This window comes from Scyliorhinus canicula, chromosome 3 (genome assembly GCF_902713615.1).
Source record: "Scyliorhinus canicula chromosome 3, sScyCan1.1, whole genome shotgun sequence".
NCBI classification, from domain to species: domain Eukaryota; kingdom Metazoa; phylum Chordata; class Chondrichthyes; order Carcharhiniformes; family Scyliorhinidae; genus Scyliorhinus; species Scyliorhinus canicula.
In genome coordinates this window covers 19,287,168-19,306,883 of record NC_052148.1, presented here as the reverse complement: position 1 = coordinate 19,306,883, position 19,716 = coordinate 19,287,168, and the positions used below count along the sequence as shown (strand labels likewise).

Sequence of the window (19,716 nt, the reverse complement as noted above, 5' to 3'; positions counted from 1 at the left end):
TGGATTTATGGCAATTTGTTATGTTCTCCTAACCTTACACCTCCATGTTGAGGACCTGTCCGCTGCCAAGTTAAACCTCATTGGATGTCTGTTGATGATCGAGTCTCGACTGTCGGGTTGGTAAAAGACCGGATTGGATGGGTCCGTTCTTTTATCGACAGGACATAGCTGGCAATTTTTCACATTGTCGAGTGCATACCAGTATTGGAGATGTACTGAAAAAGCATGCCTGGGGATGTAGCTAGTTCTGGATAATCGGTCTTCAGGAATATGGCCAGAATGTAGGGCAGTAAGGTAGCACAGTCGCTTCACAGATCCAGGGTCATAGACATAGACACAGAACATACAGTGCAGAAGGAGGTCATTCAGCCCATCGAGTCTGCACCGACAAACTTACGCCCTCTCTTCCACCCTATCCCCCTAACCCAATAACCCCTCCTAACCGTTTTGGTCATAAAGGGCAATTTAGCATGGCCAATCCACCTAACCTGTACGTCTTTGGACTGTGGGAGGCAACCGGAGCACCCGGAGGAAACTCACGCAGACACTGGGAGAACGGACAGACAATGACCCAGCGGGGAATCGAACCCGGGACCCTGGTGCTGTGAAATCACAGTGCTACCCACTTGTGCTACCCAGCTTCCGCCCCAGGTTCGATTCCCGGCTCTGGTCACTGACTGTGCGTCGTCTGCACGTTCTCCCCATGTCTGCGTAGGTTTCCTCCGGGTGCTCCGGTTTCCTCCCACAGTCCAATGATGTGCAGGTTAGGTGGATTGGCCATGATACATTGCTTAGTGTCCAAAAACTGTGAGGTGGGGTTACTAGGTTACGGGTTTAGGGTGGAGGCGTGGGCTTAGGTGGGGGGTGCTCTTTCCAAGGGCCGGTACAGACTCGATGGGCCGAATGGCCTCCTTTTGCACTGTAAATTCTATGATTAGTCATTAGTGTCCATAACCTTTGCTGTGTTTTCACTGGATTTTCAGAAACCTGAGGAAATTAATTCCCAGGATACTTCAAGCCCAGGTATTAGAAAGGCCAGAGATTGCCGACTCAATAACGTCCTTTAATGTAAATCACAGATGAGTGCTCCTGTTGACATATACCCATTGCTCACTTGATTCATTCATCCGGCTTCTCGAATGCCTTGATTTTAAAATTTGAATCTGCATGTTCAGGCCCCTCCCCAGATTCACACCTCACTGTCACTCCAGGGACGTGAGCAATTATCGGAGATGTTAACCTCTAAGACCTTGTTTAACCAAACCTTTGGTAATCTATCCTGACTCCTGTTTCTTTGACTTGGTGTCACATATTGTCTGGTTAAGGCGCTGTGACGTTCGCCTGGAATGCATCATAACTGTGACAAAGGTGTCATGTAACTGCTGGTTGTTATTCCCCAATATTCCCTCCAGTGCTGTGTTTATCCATAAAATCATCAGGCTCCTCATTCAGATTCACTGATTCCAAGTAAATGAAGGTTTTCAATTGTCTCCTGATTAGTAACAATCTACTGTGATTTAAACAATCCACTGAGAGCTGCTGCCAACGTTCTGCTAATTTGTGCTCAATTATCCCCAGTTTTTTTTTTGCTGGTTCAAATGCGCAGCATCCGAGGACTGGGTTGAGCCTGCCAGAAACTCACTTTAGTTCAGACCCGTACAGGGAGAGGGTGATGATAGTTTTGTCCTGACAAGTCTTGAGTTGGAGCTGACGCCAGTTTGAAATGAAATCAACATTAAGTGTGTCATGTGAGAGTACCTTTAAGAAATGGTTGTTTATAAAATAGCTGTAGTGGATGTACCTTTAAGAAATGGGTGTTTATTACTGCAGTGATGTCGGAGTGTGGGTGGAGCTGGGCTGTCTGTCTGCTTTTACTTTCTCTTTGGGCTGGCAGCTACAGGGTATGTTTAGTTTTGTTTTAGTTTTGGAGACGCTGCAGTCACAGCAAGATGTGTGCGAATCTCTGCAAGCTAAAGAATGTTCATTTGGTGATTTCAAAGTGGTAACTGTTCTCAGTAGAGAATTTAAACCTGATGTCTTTCTGTGAAAAGGGTTCTTGTTTTGTCTCATGGATGTTGCAAGGAAATATTAAGAGTTACTTATAGAGTACTGTATTCTTTGGGGATTTATTGGTGTTAATAGTTGTTAAGATATTTACGGTGGATTTATAAAGTGTTAACTGGTTTCATAAATAAACATTGTTTTAATTTAAAAGTACTGTAGATTTATGTTGCATCACACCAGCAGAGTCGACAAGTGTGCTCCCCATAACCACAATCTATTAAACATTGTGGGTCAGGTGAACTCCATGATACACTTTGGGGTTCTCTAAACTCTAGCCCATAACAAGTGGTTTAAAATATGGTGGTGATTGCTTATGTGTACAATTCCCTTGGCCCTTTAAACGGTACCCCCCACCGGCGAGTTAACTTTCAAGCACGATGGCCTGATGGTGACATCTAACTGAGCACAACAAGGCCCGATGAACAGAAGATGAGACCAATTAACGGTTAATCTTCTTTTAGCTGTTGAGCGTCAGGGGGAAGTGCTGAGGGGGACCGACACTGAGGGGGACTCTCAAATAAAAGCAAAATACTGCGGATTCTGGAAATCTGAAATAAAAACAGAAAATGCTGGATAAACTCAGCAGGTCTGGCAGCGTCCGTGGAGTTCTGGAGAAAGATCATTTGGATTTGAAACGTTAAACTCTGTTTCTCTCTCCACAGAGGCAGCCAAACCCACTGAGCTTTTCCACCACTTGCTGTTTCCATTCCCCTGAGGGTGCTGTGTGCTGTCCTTTGTGTTGCTTATTTAGGATGGATTGCACAGCGTTGCACAAAGACCACAGTGTAGCTTTTACTTCCACAAAGCTATGATTTTATTTATACTACTGAACCAGTCCTTTCAGAATACAGAATTGATCAATAACGTCTGACTACACTCACCTACTGCTCATCTCACGACTGGTATAAACTATAATCTAACCTTCTCACACTAACTGCTCTTATGACCTTCACTAGCTGTCTCCTGCTTACACTCCTGCCCTAAGGTCTAGCATCAATGCTTTATATAGTAATATATGCAGCTCCCTCTGGTGGCTATTTATGCTACTACCTTCACCCTTCTCATGCTGATAGTTATGATAATACCACAGACTGTTCTGCCTTTCCACACAAGATGCCATGAGATCCTTTCTGTCCATAAGGCAGATGCGGCCATAATTCAAGTTCTAAAACTGAAAGTAGCAACACAAGTTAATAAAGTCATTAAAAAAAAAGTAGCAAACATAGCCCCGGGCTTCATCTCCGAAGGGATAGAATTGAAAACCAGAAACGTCGTTTTTATGAAGGCAAGGAGAGCCCACATCGAGTTGTAACAAATGAATCACAGGTTTATTTACAAGGTTTAAGGTACACTGCTCCCTAGTACCCTACTGGGTCTGAGACGGCCAGTCACGAACTAGCCAAACCTATACACAATGTCAATTGAGCTTCCCGCACCCATTAACGAGGAAGTCCGTATTCCGTAAAGGATACAGGGAATACAATTGTTCCCACCTTGTAAGTCCCGGATGCAGGTTATGACAGTAATGTTACACTTTCATCGAACCTTTGTTAAACTGCATTTGGGAGTGCTGTGATCTGATAGAAGCCTTCAACATCCTGAAAGAGTTTATTAGGATAGGCACAAAGAAGATGTTACTATTTGTATTTGAGACCCCAGAGCCCAGCAACATGCGATAGTCACGACTAAATCCAATAGGGAATTCAATAGCAACTTCTTCGCACAGGGAGTGGTTAGAATCTGGAACTTGCTACTGGGAATAGTTACGGTGAGTAACATGGGTGGACTGAAGAGAAAGCTGGATGAGTACATAAGGGGGAATGGAGGACATGATGATGGGGTTAGATGAAGAAGGAAGCTTGTGTGGAGCTTAAACACTGACAAGGGCCCTCAAGGTCCAAATGGCCTGTTTCTGGGCTATAAGTACTTTGTAATACTTCGTAAATAGCAGTCGTGCCAAAACTACATTTCCTCTGTGCTGACCTGAAGGACATCTTAGTAAATCCATTAGTCGCATTTTGACTTCTGACTCAATGACAAGTGATACCAACATAGCCAAGATGCATTTATATTAAAGTAATTCACCAAGTCCCTTTACATCAACAATCTAAAATCTTCCTGACTATTGAAAATTAAATCCCTCAAACCATAAATTCACTATTTTGATATTTGGAAGCATTCTGTTAGAACCGTAGAATTCCTGCAGTGCAGAAGGAGACCATTCAACCCATCGAGTCTGAAAGAGCATCCTACCTAGGCCCATTCCCCTGCCCTATCCCCATAACCCCACCTAAACTGCACATCTTTGGACTGAGGGAGGAAACCAGAGCATTCAGAGGAAACCTATACAGACAAGGGGAGAAAATGCAAGCTCCACATATTCACCCAAGGTCGGAATTAAACCCAGGTCCCTGGCGTTGTGAGGCAGCAGTGCAAACCGTTGTGCCACTGTGCCATCTTCTCTGAGTCCAGCTGGTGTGGGCACTAGTCCCATTCCACCGATTGGAGTAATAATCGGAGGTGTTGATCTCTTCCCTCTTTGGCTGATCATTTGCTCACCCAACCTAATACCTGTTCCTTTGGCTCAGTGTCATGGTTTGTCTCCTGTGAGGTGTCTTTTAACGGTTTACTGCGATAAAGGTGCTATATAAATGCAAGTTGTTATTCTTGATCCATTTTGTGTCCATCCTTACAGTTATTAGGGGTTGTGTATGTGAGGTTCCTCACTCACTGTAGATTCCAAATGCAGTCATACCATGGTTGTGTTGTAATTCACCGGCTGACCACTAGGAGCCTCACTTGTACATAAGTGAACATTGGAGTCAGGTGACCTGGAGCTGGACTGGAGAGCTGGAAGAGAGAGGTTGCTTGTACATGATCATACTGTTATTCATCTGTTCTTTTGTACATAGTTTACCCACAGTTAATGTCAACAAATCGTTTATAGCTTTAGCTACAAGTGTTCTTGTAATATGAATCAGGCCATCCGACAAGAACATTACACCAAATAAAAGAAGCCTTTCATTTATCTGTGATTAGCGACCTGAATTAAACAATTTACTTAACCTTGATTGGCAGTGCAGTCCTGCTGGCTTGCTGCAATGTCAGATATGTCATTTTTGTGGGTAATACGGTAGCATAGTGATTAGCACTAAGGCTTCACAGTGCCAGGGTCACAGGTTCAATTCCTGTCTTGGGTCACTGTCTGTGCAGAGTCTGCAAGTTCTCCCCGTGTCTGTGTGGGTTTCCTCCGGGTACTCCAGTTTCCTCTCACAAGTCCCGAAAGACGTACTGTTCGGTAATTTGGACATTCTGAATTCTCTGTCTGTGTACCCGAACATGCGCTGGAATGTGGCGACTCGGGACTTTTCACAGTAACTACATTGCAGTGTTAATGTAAGCCTACTTGTGACAATAAAGATTATTATTCTTACTGTTATTTCAGGTGAGATGATAAATTGAGGCCCACGTTTCTGCCCTCTGAGGCAGACATAAACAATTGCGTGATATTATTTTAAAGACTTTTCCCTTCAATCAGTGGCTAACAAAAGTGACCAGGTAATGTATTCCTCGATTGAAGCAATGGATAAGAGCACTGGCAGTAAGGCGGTCTGAGATATCCCGAGATTGTGAAAGTTGCCACGTAAATGCAAGTTCTTCCCCAATCAATTCTTCTTACACCGAAGCCACATAATGCACTTTGTACCAACTTAGAAGCTTCCAAGCTCTGTCAGCCCACAAGATGTTTTTTTCATCAGGTCCCTCTTAATTGTTTATTCAACAGTTCAAAGAGGCCCACAGAGAGCTCTCAGCTGAAGCACCCATTTGGCATCAAATTGATGAGACTTGTAAAATGCACTGCTGGCTCTGTGATAAATCTGGGAAGGAATTGACAAAATTAATGAGCTCCTTGTTAAAAGTCAGATAATTGGGGACCGTTCAAAGTGCTCTCGCTCGGTGAGTGCATCTGGCTGTACGCTGGCTGAATCGCCACCTCTTCATTACCCCTTCATCCTTTTGTAGTGATTTTATTCTCGTTAATGAAGACGCCAGTTCTTCATCTTTCTTTTCCAAAGCCAGACATTAACTACAAACCTTTAACTTTGATGGTCCATTCTTAGTCCTTGATCTACTGATTTTTATTGTTCTCATTGCCTCCTCTGATCTCAAATGGAGCTCCCATCATTGCTGAAGATCCGTTGATAAGAACAGAAGAACGTAAGAAATGGGAGCAGCTTCTTCAGCTTAGCTTGTACTTCAATAAGATCATGGCTGGTCTGATTGTGGCTCCTGCCGATACCCCACATATCCTCGACTCCCTTGCAGATCAAAAACCTGACGAACCCAGCCTTGAAAATATTCAATGACCCAGTCTCCACTGCTCTCTGGGGTAAACTATTCAATGATAAATTGCCCTCGGAGATAAAACTTCTTCATTGATACCATATTAATTGGGAGACCCAGGGTGGGATTCTCCGAGCCAAAATCGTGATCGGCGCAGGGCGGAGAATGGGCGTTGACTCCAAAATCCGGCGTGATGCCGCTCCCGCCATTCTCCCATCCCCGCGGTGTGGGTAGGGGGCCATTGACAGAGGCTCCCACGGCGATTCCAGGAGGACAACTGGCCGAGTTCCTGACGCCGTGATTCTAATCATGTTTTGCCTGTCGGGAACGGCCGGTGGCAATTGCGGACTCAGTCCACAGCCGCCCTGGTTGGGGGGGGGGGGGGGGGGGGGGGGGGATCCTTCACCGGGGGGTGGGTGCCTCACTGACGGCCAGGTTTGCGATCGGGCAGCACTGATCCGCGGTGGGAGGACCTACATTCCTGGTGACACTCTGCGGGCTGAGTCCGCCATGTCGCACAGGGCCAGAGCTGCAAGAAGTACACCGGGGCCCTACTAGCCCTCTGCAAATTGGAGAATCACTCAGAACTTTATTAAGGAAAGTCCTGAGTGAAACGCCGCATTTTGACGGTGGCGTGGGGGCAGAGCCCTATTATTGGAGAATCCCGCCCGGCAATATTTTGAAACTGTCCCCTTGTTCTCGATTGCCCCATGAAAGGAAATATCCTCTCAGCATCTACCTTGTCAAGCCCCCTTAAAGAAGTTCAAGTCCTCCTTCATGCCAGGCACTTCTTTATTCCCCCCTCATCAGTTCTTAGTTCTCCTCAATCTCCTATCTGGGACAACCTCGTGCAACACCGTTCAATTTTGGCACCACCTAAGTTTCTGCCTCCTGTTTAACCTTGGCACCGTCCTACAATCTGACTCTTGCCTGAATGCAGATTTGTCAATTCGGAGACTGCTAAATGGCTAGCACTGATGCTGCTTCCACATGACGGTAATTAGACTTAGATACAACTGACCGTAGTCATATCATTGGGAAGGTATCAGAGGGCATCGTCCTGATGTGTTGCCTAGTTTAATGATCCACTGAATACTGGATGTTAATGACCAAAAGGTGTGCCTTTCAAAACCTTGATAGTCCGATGTGTCATGTCTGAAACCCAAGCAAAAAAGAAAAGAATAGAAAGATTTGCGGTTATGCAGTGCATATCTCTCAGGATTTCCAAAATGCTTTATCAAGTATTTTTGAAGTATGGTCACTGTTCCAATATAAAATATCAATTCCCATATGGTAATCACCATATAATCTGACTTTTCAGATTCTGGGCAGCACGGTAGCATTGTGGATAGCACAATCGCTTCACAGCTCCAGGGTCCCAGGTTCGATTCCGGCTTGGGTCACTGTCTGTGCGGCGTCTGCACATCCTCCCCGTGTGTGCGTGGGTTTCCTCCGGGTGCTCCGGTTTCCTCCCACAGTCCAAAGATGTGCAGGTTAGGTGGATTGGCCATGATAAATTGCCCTTAGAGTCCAAAATTGCCCTTAGTGTTGGGTGGGGTTACTGGGTTATGGGGTTATGGGGATAGGGTGGAGTTGTTGACCTTGGGAAGGGTGCTCTTTCCAAGAGCCGGTGCAGACTCGATGAGCTGAATGGCCTCCTTCTGCACTGTAAATTCTATGATTCTATGATTCATGATGATAGTTGAGAGATAAATATTGATCAGTACATGGTGGAGAGCTCCACTGTATTTCATGGAATCATTGAATACCAACAGTGCCCATTCAGCCCATTGAACCTGCACCGACCCACTGAAACAACACCCTGCCCCAGCCCACTCCCCACCCTATCCCCTAAACCCTGCAGCCCCAATTAACTTTTGGACACTGAGGGGCAATTTAGTATGGCCAATCCAACTAACCTGCACATCTTTGGACTGTGGGAGGAAACCAGAGCAGCCAGAGGAAACCCACGCAGACACGGGGAAAAGGATAATCAGTCAAGGTTGGAATCGAACCTGAGTCCCTGGTGTTGTGACGCAAAACTGCGCCACCATACCTCACTTTGAAATTGCCATTTCTTTGAAATAGTCTCAGGGGATCTTTTACAACCACCTTATGGCCTTCATTGCCATCCCTCAGATAATGAAGTCCATTTCCAAATGTAGCAAGACCTGGACAATACCCAGGCTTGGGTTGAAAAGTGGCAAGTGCCAGGCAATGGCCATCTCCTAAAAAAGAAGTTCTAACCTTGGCATTCAGTGACATTACCATTGCTGAATCCCCCACAATCAACATCCTGGGATTACCATTGATCAGAAATTGAGGTAGACTAGCCATATTAATACTGCAGCTACCAGAACAGATCAGAGACTAGGAATCCTACAGTGAGTAACTCATCTCCTGATCCCCCCCCCCCCCTCTCCCCAAAGCATATCCACCATCTACAAGGCACAAGTCAGAAGTGTGATGGAATATTCTCCACTTGCCTGGATGAGTGCAACTCCAAGAACACGCAAGAAGTTCGACACCATCCAGGACAAAGCAGCCTGCTTGATTGCTACACACATTCTACAAACATTCAATCCCTCCATCACCGATGAACAGTGCCAGCCATGTGTACTATCTACAAGATGCATTGTAGTAACTTGCCAAAGATCCTCAGGCAGCACCTTCCAAACCCGCGAACACTACCATCTAGAGGGACAAGAACAGCAGATACCTGGAAACCCCACTACCTGGAGGTTTCCCTCCAAGTCAGTCGCCATCCTGACTTGGAAATATATCGCCATTCCTTCACTGTCATTGGGTCATAATCCTGGAACCCATTCCCTAACGGCACTGTGGGTGTACCTATTTCTCAGGGACTGCAGCGATTCAAGAAAGCAGCTCACCACCAACTTCTGAAGGGCTATTAGGGATGGGCAATAAACGCTGGCCATGTCAGCGAAGCGCACATCCCGTAAATGAATACAAAAAGGCGGGCCCTCAGATTAACATCTGATCCAGAAGACAGCACCTCCGAAAAGTGTGGAACTTTCTCAACGCTGCATTGGGAGTATCTGGCTGGATTATGTGCTGGAGCTGGGTGTGGACGCACCACCTTCCAACTCAGAAATGAAATCAGTACCCATTGAGCTATGGCTGACTCCGAAAACAAATTCCTTAAAATAATTTGAAATCTATTTTCTTTTTATTTGCTGTGTGTCGATAGGAAATTGCTCTCTTTCTTTATTAAGTATGGTTTTGCTGGCTCTTCGGAGTGCTTTGCACAGTCCTTCATACTCAGCAATGCTGGTTTAACTCACTGGGCTAAATTGCAGGCTTTTAAAGCAGACCAAGCAGGCCAGCAGCACGGTTCGATTCCCGTACCAGCCTCCCCCGATAGGTGCCGGAATGTGGCGACTAGGGGCTTTTCACAGTAACTTCATTGAAGCCTACTCGTGACAATAAGCCATTTTCATTTAGGGGCTGGTTTAGTTCACTGGGCTAAATCACTGGCTTTTAAAGCAGACCAAGCAGGCCAGCAGCACGGTTCGATTCCCGTAACAGCCTTCCCGGACAGGCGTTGGAATGTAGCGACTAGGGGCTTTTCACAGTAACTTAATTGAAGCCTACTCATGACAATAAGCGGTTTTCATTTCATTTTTTTCATTTCAATGCATTGAACTTTTGATAAGCTTGCTGAAGGTATAAGCTGGAAGCTGGGCAATAAATCTTGGTGTACAAGTGTGTTTTATACTTCAAAAGAAAAGCGAATCAGTGTGCATTTGAAAACTGGAGAATCAAAGGAGAGTTTGAAGCCGTCAGCTCTTCTGTTGCCTTCAGTCTCGTGTGCCCATTACCAGACATTTTATTTAATGTATCATTAGCACCAAACAAGGATGGATCTTCAGAGACCAATGTGATGCATTAAAAAGAGCCATGTAAGTTTTCAAAAGCTTTGAAAGAAATTTGTTAATTAAAGGACTAAATTTTGAAGAGCCGCATCTCCATCTAAAACATAACAAAAAGGGCGGCACGGTAGCGTAGTGGGTAGCACTGTTGCTTCACAGCTCCAGGGTCCCAGGTTCGATTCCCGGCTTGGGTCATTGTCTGTGCAGAGTCTGCACGTTCTCCCCGTGTCTGCGTGGGTTTCCGTCGGGTGCTCCGGTTTCCTCCCCCAGTCTAAAGATATGCAGGTTAAGTGGATTGGCCATGCTAAATTGTCCTCAGTGTCCAAAAAGGGTAGGTGGGGTTACGGGAATAGGGTGGAGGTGCGTGCTTGGGTAGGGTGCTCTTTCCAAGTGCCGGTGCAGACCTAATGGGCCGAATTGTCTTCCTCTGCACTGTACATTTTATGATATCAGCATTGAGGATGTGGGAGAAGAGTAAGGGCAAGGTTTTCCAGCCATTCCTGCTGAAGAACCTTACAGTCCCACCGAAGGGGACCTCCTGCAGAGGGCTCCCCGGTAGCGCAGTGGGCGAGCCATGCAAAATGGCGTAGGCTCTGGTGGGACTGGAAGATCCTGCCAGAGGTGAATGGCGAGCTGCCTCCATCACTGGAAATCACGCTGTGGAAGGGCTGGAAAATCTACCCTCAGTCTTTTCATATCTCTGCTTATATACTGGAGACAATTCAAAGAATTTTCACCAAGGTTGGTCCCTGGGATGAAGGGGTTGCCTTATGAGGGAAGGATGAATAATTTAAGCCCAGACCCATAGGAATTCAGAAGAATGCGAGGGAATCATTTTGAAACAGAGTAGATTCTGAGGGGGCTTGATGGAGTCGATGGTGAGATCATGTTTCGGAGAGGAATCTAAAACTGGGGGGCACAGCCTAAAATAAGGGGTCTCACATTTCAGACAGAGATGAGGAGGGATTTCTTCTCTCAGTTCAGCTTTGAAATTTTTCCCCCCATTGAGGAGTAGAGTCTGGTTCATTAAGTATATTCAAGGCTGAGATAGACAGATTTTTCTATCAGTAAGGGAATCAAGGGTTATGGGGCGTGCATCTAATAATAACCACAAACTGCGAGTATGTTTCTTATATTGACCAAATGACAACACAACCAGTATGTTAATTCAAAAAAACACTTTATTATTAAACACAAGACTTATCTCTATGTTCAGTGATACACACGGCTACGCATTAAACTATACCTACCTACTAAGATGACCTTTACTTAACTTCTGGATGACCGGCTCTGTGCGGATAGATAAGGCTTGGTGTGGGCACAGGCCGGTCCCAAAAGAGACCGATCCCTAGTTGCACAGTGACTCTTATCCTTCTCCTCTTTCACGCCCTTTTGGGCGGTGCTAACTCAGGATCCAATGGATCGATAGGGTCTCGATCACCCTAATCGATTCTGGCCAATTCGGGGCGGGTACCTCGATGGCTGGGCGGGTCCTAGTTAACATTATCCCAAGTACGTATGCCTTTCCAAATAAGGGGAAGAGGCACCGGTGAGTCTGCTACTGTTCTATTGTCCTGGGGAAATTGGTGATTGATCTTTGACAGGTACAAGTTTCAGTTTGGTCTGGGTTTCCCTTGCACAATGCACAGGGCTGTATACTGTCTGTGTCCCAACTTGACCACAATTCCCATTATCCTTTGCGAGCGGCCATTTTCGATAGGCACAGGGGCAGGCAGGAAAGTGCCATTAAGGCCACAGTCAGATCAGTCTTGGTGGCGGAGAAGACTTGAGGGACCAAATGTACAAACAAGGATGAGAAAAAGGAGCAGGAGTAGGCCGTGAGGCCCCTCAAGGCTGCTCCAGCATTCAAAATGACCGTTGCTTCAACTCTACTTTCCCACTTGTGGTAGTCACCACTGATGTATATATTGTATATAGAGGATGTCGGTGTAGGTGTTTTGTGGTAAGGCCCTGTACTACAGGTACGGGGGTAGTTCCCTGCCTGCTGGCTCCGCCCAGTAGGCGGAGTATAAATATGTGTGCTCCCAGTACAGCAGCCACTTCGCCAGCTGCTGTAGGAGGCCACACATCTCTGTGTAATAAAGCCTCAATTGTATCCAACTCTCGTCTTTGTGTAATTGATTGTGCATCACCGCTTCATCCCCATATACCAACATTCCCTCTGAAATCTGTCTATCCCAGCCTTAAATATATTCAGAAATGGAGAATCCATGTCCCGAGAGAATTCCAAATCTGTACGCGCCTTTTGAGTGAAGAAATGTTTCGTCCTTTCAATCTAAAATGATAGGCCGCCGAGACTGTGGGGCTGATTTAACAGAAATAAAACAGGAGCACCAAGAAATACCACACTATTAAATGGGACTCTGCTTAGGTTCCAGGCCTTGGCGAAGAACGCGGTGTGTGGGGGGGGGAGGGGGTGGGGGGGGGGGGGGGGGAGGGGGTGGGGGGGGGTGAGAGATTTTAACCTCCTGGTTTGCTGCCTGGTCCCACGGAAACCAGGCAGTTAAAACGGCTGCCCGGGCGACTCAACCGCTGACGTCCAGGAGCAGGAGGAGGCCATTCGGCCCCTTGAGCCTGCTCTGCTGTTTGATAAGATCACGGCTGACCTGAGTGTGGTCTCAACTCCTCTTTCCAATCTGCCCACAAAGCAACAGGATAACTCGCCTGACAATCTGTTTTTAAATGATCTCGGTGGAGGGATAAAGTTTGACCGGGACGCCGGAGAACAATTTCCTGCTATTTTTCGGAACTGTGGCCCTGGGATCTTTTCCATCCACCTGAGAAGGCGGATGGGGCCTCTCTCACCTGAAAAGGCAGCAGCTCAGGCAGTGTAGTACTCGATTGGAATATTAACTAAGATTTTGTGCTCGGGCCTTGTCCAGACATTTGCTTTCTTGTGGAACGGGGGTACAATCGCTGACCTGTGGCCTCTGAAATACTGAGCCACAAGGCCCCGATGTTGAATGACTGGCTTGTTTAATTGGCCACTGAGGAAAGGGGCAGCCTGGCTGACTTGTATTCGTTTTAAATGGCTCATTTTTGTTTGCTTTTCCCCTCTGCAGAATTTCTACAAAGATATCGACCGAGAGGAAATGTACATACGGTGAGTGTGCAGTGCACTGATCTACAATCTATCGAGACCTTTCGCTTTGACAAATCCTCATCGGTACGAGTGGGCTACAAACTCTTGCAGTCCTCACACCCTACTTTGAGAGTATGCGCTATGACTCCGCTCCAATCTTGCATCTTTTACAAGCACAGGATTCCCCAAAGCTTTTGGATGCTGCACGCAACGTTAGCACATATCATGTGCATAGGTGTCGCGTGTAATTACACAGAATTACATCAAATTACTTCTAATTACATAGAATTACATCCAATTATATTGATTTTACAGTGCAGAAACAGGCCATTTGGCCCATTTATCTATGCTGGTATTTATGCTCCAATCGACCTTCTTCTCAAATATTTCATCTCACTCTATTAACACCCTTCTACTCCACCCCCCCTCAAGTCCTTACCTAGCTTCTCCCTAAATGTGCAATTCATCTCAACCACACCACGTGGTAGTGAGGAACACATTCTCACCACTATTGAGGTAATAAGGTTTCTCCTACCATTCCTTCTTGAATTTATTAGAGACTGTCTTATCTTTCTGGCTCTGTGTTTTTCTTGCCCAAAATGTGGAAACTGATTGTGACATATTGAACCTTTCGCGCATTTAAGGGTCTCTATTTAGACCTCTGGACTTTGTCATTTATAAGGAAAAGAATCCCTAACCTGCTCACTCTTTGCTGATGGATACACCATCTCTGTTCTGGAGTTATCCCCATAAGTTCTGAAAGATAGAACATGGACTTCATACAGTGCAGAAGAAGGCCATTCAGCACGTTTAATATGCTCCGACCCTCTGAAAGAGACTGCCCCGCTCTATCCCCGTAACCCCATAACCCCACTTAACCTGCACATCTTTGGACACTAAAGGGCAATTTAGCATGGCCAATCCAACGAACTTGCATATCCATGGACTGTGGGAGCACCTGGAGGAAACCCACGCAGACACGGGGAGAAAGTGCAAACTCCTCACACATAGTCAACAAAGGCCGGAATTGAACCCAGGTTTCTGCCGCTGTGAGGCAGCAGTGTGCTACCCTGCTGTATAGATCACGTGGTTGTGGGGGTATAAGAGAGAGGTTTGGGCAGGATATTGGGTGGCCAGGGAAGAACTGTTTAACCATGCTGCTCTGGCTATCATAGTGTGCGAAGGATACGCTTGATGGTCTTGTTCTTTCTGAGAGTCTTGCATGCTCATATTCTCACATTTTCTCCAGTGCTTCTATATCCATTACAGGGAGCAGAATGGTGTTGTGCTGAACTAGTCATGCAGAGGCCCAGGCTAACACCCTGATGACATAGGTTCAAATCCCACCCTGACAATTGGTGTAATTTGAATTCAATTAATTGAAGAATTCAGTTCTTTTAATAAAACATCCGGCATTAAAGTAATCGTTATCAGGAATGGTGCCACAAACTATGATCGAGGCATTCAATAGGACATTGGATTATTATCTGAAAAGGAAGAATGTGGAGGATTGTGGAGAGAAGGGGGCATTCTGGAGGGGGAGGGGGAGCAACCAGTGGTTGTGGTACACACTGGTACAAATGACATAGGTAAAAAAAAAGGGATGTGATCCCAAAAGCAGAATATGGGGAGATAGAAAGTAAGTTGAAAAGTAGGATCTTAAAAGTAGTGACCTCAGGATTATTACCAGTGCCACATGCCAGTCACAGTAGAAATAAGGAAGAGGCAGTGAGACCTCAGAGGAGGCAATGAGACCTCAGAGGAGGCAATAGAAGACCCCAGAAGGAGGACACTGAAAGACCCAGAAAAGGGCAATGAAAGACACTAAATGACCAAATGAAGGACAATTGGAGAATCGCAGAATGGAAACAAAACAACACTTCATCTGAGTCAGACCCGGCCAATAGTGAAGCCAAAAGGGTTTGACTGAAGTTAAGACAAGCAGAAATGAAGGTTCCATTTGTGAAATGTGTATGTCCAGTAAGGACAAAAGAAACTAGGAGCTGTTGAATAAAAAGAAGAATCAGCAAAAACAATTAAAGCTCTAGAGAAGATATTAAAACAAGATGAGATGAATGACAGCAAACTTAGAGAATAAAGAAGTTTCAACAATTAGCAAAATGGAGTTAAGAAGAAGACATGAATGAGACAATGGAGAATAATCTGAACTCCATGGACAAAAAAAATCTAAAAAATAAGAATAAGTCCAGTGAAAAATTGAATTGGGAGAATGAGAGTTTGAAGAAGAGAAGAACTCCCCCAAATAGTTGGCCTTGGAGAACCCCCCCCCCCCCCCCCCAACTACATGGCAAGGACCCCAGGCCTGACCCTCAGAAGTGTCAACCCGGCATTTGGGCACCCTACCACTGCCAACCTGGAACCCTGGCAATGACCCTGGCACGCTGGCAAAGGCACCCAAGCCCCATTGCAGTGCCAGGCTGACAGTACCCAGGTGCAGGAGGAATGCCAGGATGCCATTCTGCCCTGTACCCGACAACCCGGGGGTCTCCAATGGCCTAGGAGACCCCTCCAGGTGCCATTATGCCTGGTCCATGTGACTGCATGCATTATTTTAAAAAATGATATTAAGTGCACAATATGACATGGTGTCATAATATGATACTTCGGTAGTGGATCAAGTTGGATCCCGGAATTATTGCCCCTGAGACAGGGCCCCTGTCGTACCAAGTGGATGTGGAGGGATGGATTGTTCATAAACACGTGGATCGTTTGAGGAGTAGAGAGACACTCCAGCAGTCAGCGTTTTCCACCAGAAAATGTTTCCGAAACTACAAGTACTGGCCAGAGACAGGATTGGACCACTTAAGGACGGGGGGGGGGTGGAATCTATGTGTTCAGCCAGAGGAAATGGACGAGGTACTAAATGAGTAATTTGCATCAGTGTTCACTAAAGAAAGGAACTTTGTGGACGATGATTCTTGGGTAGGGTGTGTGGATAGTCTGGATCATGTCAACATTGAAAAGGAGGAGGTACCTTTTAACAGAAACACTTCAGGTTTAAATTCACTACTGAGAACAGTTATAACTCTGAATTCACCAAATGATCGAGAGACAGTCTTTACATGGCAGAGAGAATAACATTCTGTGGCTGACTGCAGCTCCAGCACTGAAACAAAACAAAAAATACACAGACACACCCAAGCTTTCCTCAAAGTGAAACTAAAAGCTGACAGACAGCCGGGTTCCACACTCTGACATGACTGCAGCTCTCCAATAAACACCCATTTCTTAAAGGTACACCCAGTACAGCTAATCAATAATAAACACCCATTTCTTAAAGGTACTCTCACATGACAGTAGTATGTAAATCTTTGGAGAGAATTCTCAGTGACAGGATTTATACCCATTTGGGAACAAATGGACTCATAAGCGATAGACAGCATGGTTTTGTGAAGGGGAGGTGATGCCTCACTAACTTGATTGAGTTTTTTGAGGAGGTGACAAAGATGATTGATGAGTGGAGGGCGGTGGATGTTGTTTACATGGACTTCTGTAAAGCCTTTGACAAAGTGCCTCATAAGAACATAAGTACATGAGAACATACGAACTAGGAGCAGGAGTAGTCCATCTAGTACCTCGAGCCTGCTCCGCCATTCAATGAGATCATGGCTGATCTTTTGTGGACTCAGCTCCACTTTCCGGCCCAAACACTATAACCCTTAATCCCTTTATTCTTAAAAAAACTATCTATCTTTATCTAAAAAACATTTAATAAAGGAGCCTCAACTGCTTCACTGGGCAAGGAATTCCATACATTCACAACCCTTTGGGTGAAGACGTTCCTCCTAAGCTCAGTCCTAAATCTACTTCCCCTTATTTTGAGGCTATGTCCCCTAGTTCTATTTTCACCCACCAGTGGAAACAACCTGCCCGCATCTATCCTATCTATTCCTTTCATAATTTTATAAGTTTATAAGTTTTTATAAGATACCCCGCATCCTTCTAAATTCCAACGTGTACAGTCCCAGTCTACTCAACCTCTCCTCTTAACCCAATCCCTTCAGCTCTGAGATTAACCTAGTGAATCTCCTCTGCACACCTTCCAGTGCCAGTACGTCCTTTCTCAGGTAAGGAGACAAAAACTGAACACATTACTCCAGTGTGGCCTCTTTAACACCTTATACAATTGCAGCATAACCTCCCTAGTCTTAAACTCCATCCCTCCAGCAATGAAGGACAAAACTCCATTTGCCTTCTTAATCATCTGTTGCACCTGCAAACCAACGTTTTGCGACTCATGCACTAGCACACCCAGGTCTCTCTGCACAGCAGCATGTTTTGATATTTTATGATTTAAATAATAATCCCTTTTGCTGTTATTCCTACTAAAATGGCAAATACATCTGCCAGACCCTAGCCCATTCACGTAACCTATCCAAATCCCTCTGCAGACTTCCAGTATCCTCTGCATTTTGCTTTACCACTCATCTTAGCATTGTCTGCAAACGTGGACACATTGCACTTGGTCCCTAATTCCAAATCATCTATGTAAATTGTGAACATCTGTGGGCCCAACACTGATCCCTGAGGGACACTATTAGTTACTGATTACCAACCAGAGAAATACCCATTAATCCCCACTCTTTCCTTTCTATTAATTATCCAATCCTCTACCCATGCTACTACTTTACCCTAAATGCCATGCATCTTTATTTTATGCAGCAACCTTTTGTGTGGCACCTTGTCAAAAGCTTTCTGGAAATCCAGACATACCACACCCATTGGCGCCCTGTTATCTACCGCACTGGTAATGTCCTCAATTCCACTAAATTAGTTAGGCACGACCTGCCCTTTATGAACCCATGCTGCATCTGCCCAATGCGACAATTTCCATCCAGATGCCTTGCTATTTCTTCTTTGATGATAGATTCCAGCATCTTCCCTCCTACCGAAGTTAAGATAACTGGCCTATCATTACCCGCTTTCTGCCTACCTCTTTTTTTAAACAGTGGTGTCACTTTTGCTAATTCCCAATCCACTGGAACCACCCCAGAGTCTAGTGAATTTTGGTAAATTAACACTAGTGCATTTGCAATTTCCCGAGCCATCTCTTAGGAATATAGAGAGATCTAGGCGTGCGGGTCTACAGATCTTTGAAGGTGGCGACACATGTGGACAGGATAGTCAAGAAAGCATATGGAATGCTTGCCTTCATTGGATGGGGCATTGAGTATAAAAACTGGCAAGTCATGCTACAGTTGTATAGAATCTTGGTAAAGTCACACTTGGAATATTGCGCACAATTCTAGTTGCCACACTACCAGAAGGATGTGGAGGCTTTGCAGAAGGTGCAGAGGTTTACCAGGATGTTGCCTGGTCTGGAGGGTGTTAGCTATGTGGAGAGGCTGAATAGGCTCAGACTGTTTTCATTAGAAAGACTGAGGTTGAGGAGTGACCTGATAGAGATCTATAAGTTTAAGCGCCGTGGGGCAATGTTTAGAGGAGATGTGCGAAGCAGGTTTTTTACGCAGAGGGTGGTATGTGCCTGGAACGCGTTGCCAGGGGAGGTTGTAGAAGCATATACATTAACGGCGTTCAAAAGGCATCTTGACAAACACATGGATCGGATGGGTACAGAGGGATACGGCACAAGGAAGTGCTGAGGGTTTTGGCAAAGATTGGTATCATGACCGGTACAGGCGGAAAGGCCTGTTCCTGTGCTTTATTGTTCTTTGTTCTTTGTTGTTCTTTGAAGTTCCTGCTCGGCCTGTTATATACATAACTGATGTCTCCGTGGAAGCAAATAATGATGAACTGCCTATCTCAGGAGAGTTACCTGTTACTGCTTCCTGTTAATGTTGATCCTGCGGAAGCATCTCGGACTAGAGGATTACACCACTCTACAAGAAACAGAAAACCCCCTCAAAAACTCGGTTTATAATTGTCCAACTCCTATGCATAATGTTTCATTAGAATTCAGGACTGATTAATTTAGTTACGAAAGATTGTATGAATGTGCTAAAGGTGATTGTTCCTTTAAGGGCAACACAGGAGAGTAAGGGTCTCCTGGCTTACGGGGCCAATTGGGACTGATGGTGGGTAATCTCTGCAAGGGGTGAAGTCCCCTCTTCAACAGGAGACATCTGGAGGATTTTGATTTGATTTGATTTATTATTGTCATATGTATTAGTATACAGTGAAAAGTGTTGTTTCTTGCATGCTGTACAGACAACGCATACCGTACATAGGTATGGAAGGAGAGACTGCAGAATGTAATGTTACAGTCATAACTGGGATGTAGAGAAAAGATCAACTTAATACGGCAAAGAGTCATCGGACTCGAAACGTTAG

At 45.4% G+C, this 19,716-nt stretch overlaps 1 protein-coding gene across 1 annotated transcript in view; it reads left to right on the top strand.

Annotated features, from left to right (window-relative positions):
- LOC119963845 (dedicator of cytokinesis protein 2-like) overlaps positions 1–19,716 on the top strand; it is a 1,353,280-nt gene that overhangs the window by 1,166,184 nt on the left and 167,380 nt on the right. The window contains 1 exon segment of the mRNA XM_038793193.1: positions 13,385–13,425. Within this exon segment, the coding sequence (XP_038649121.1) occupies positions 13,385–13,425 (41 nt within the window).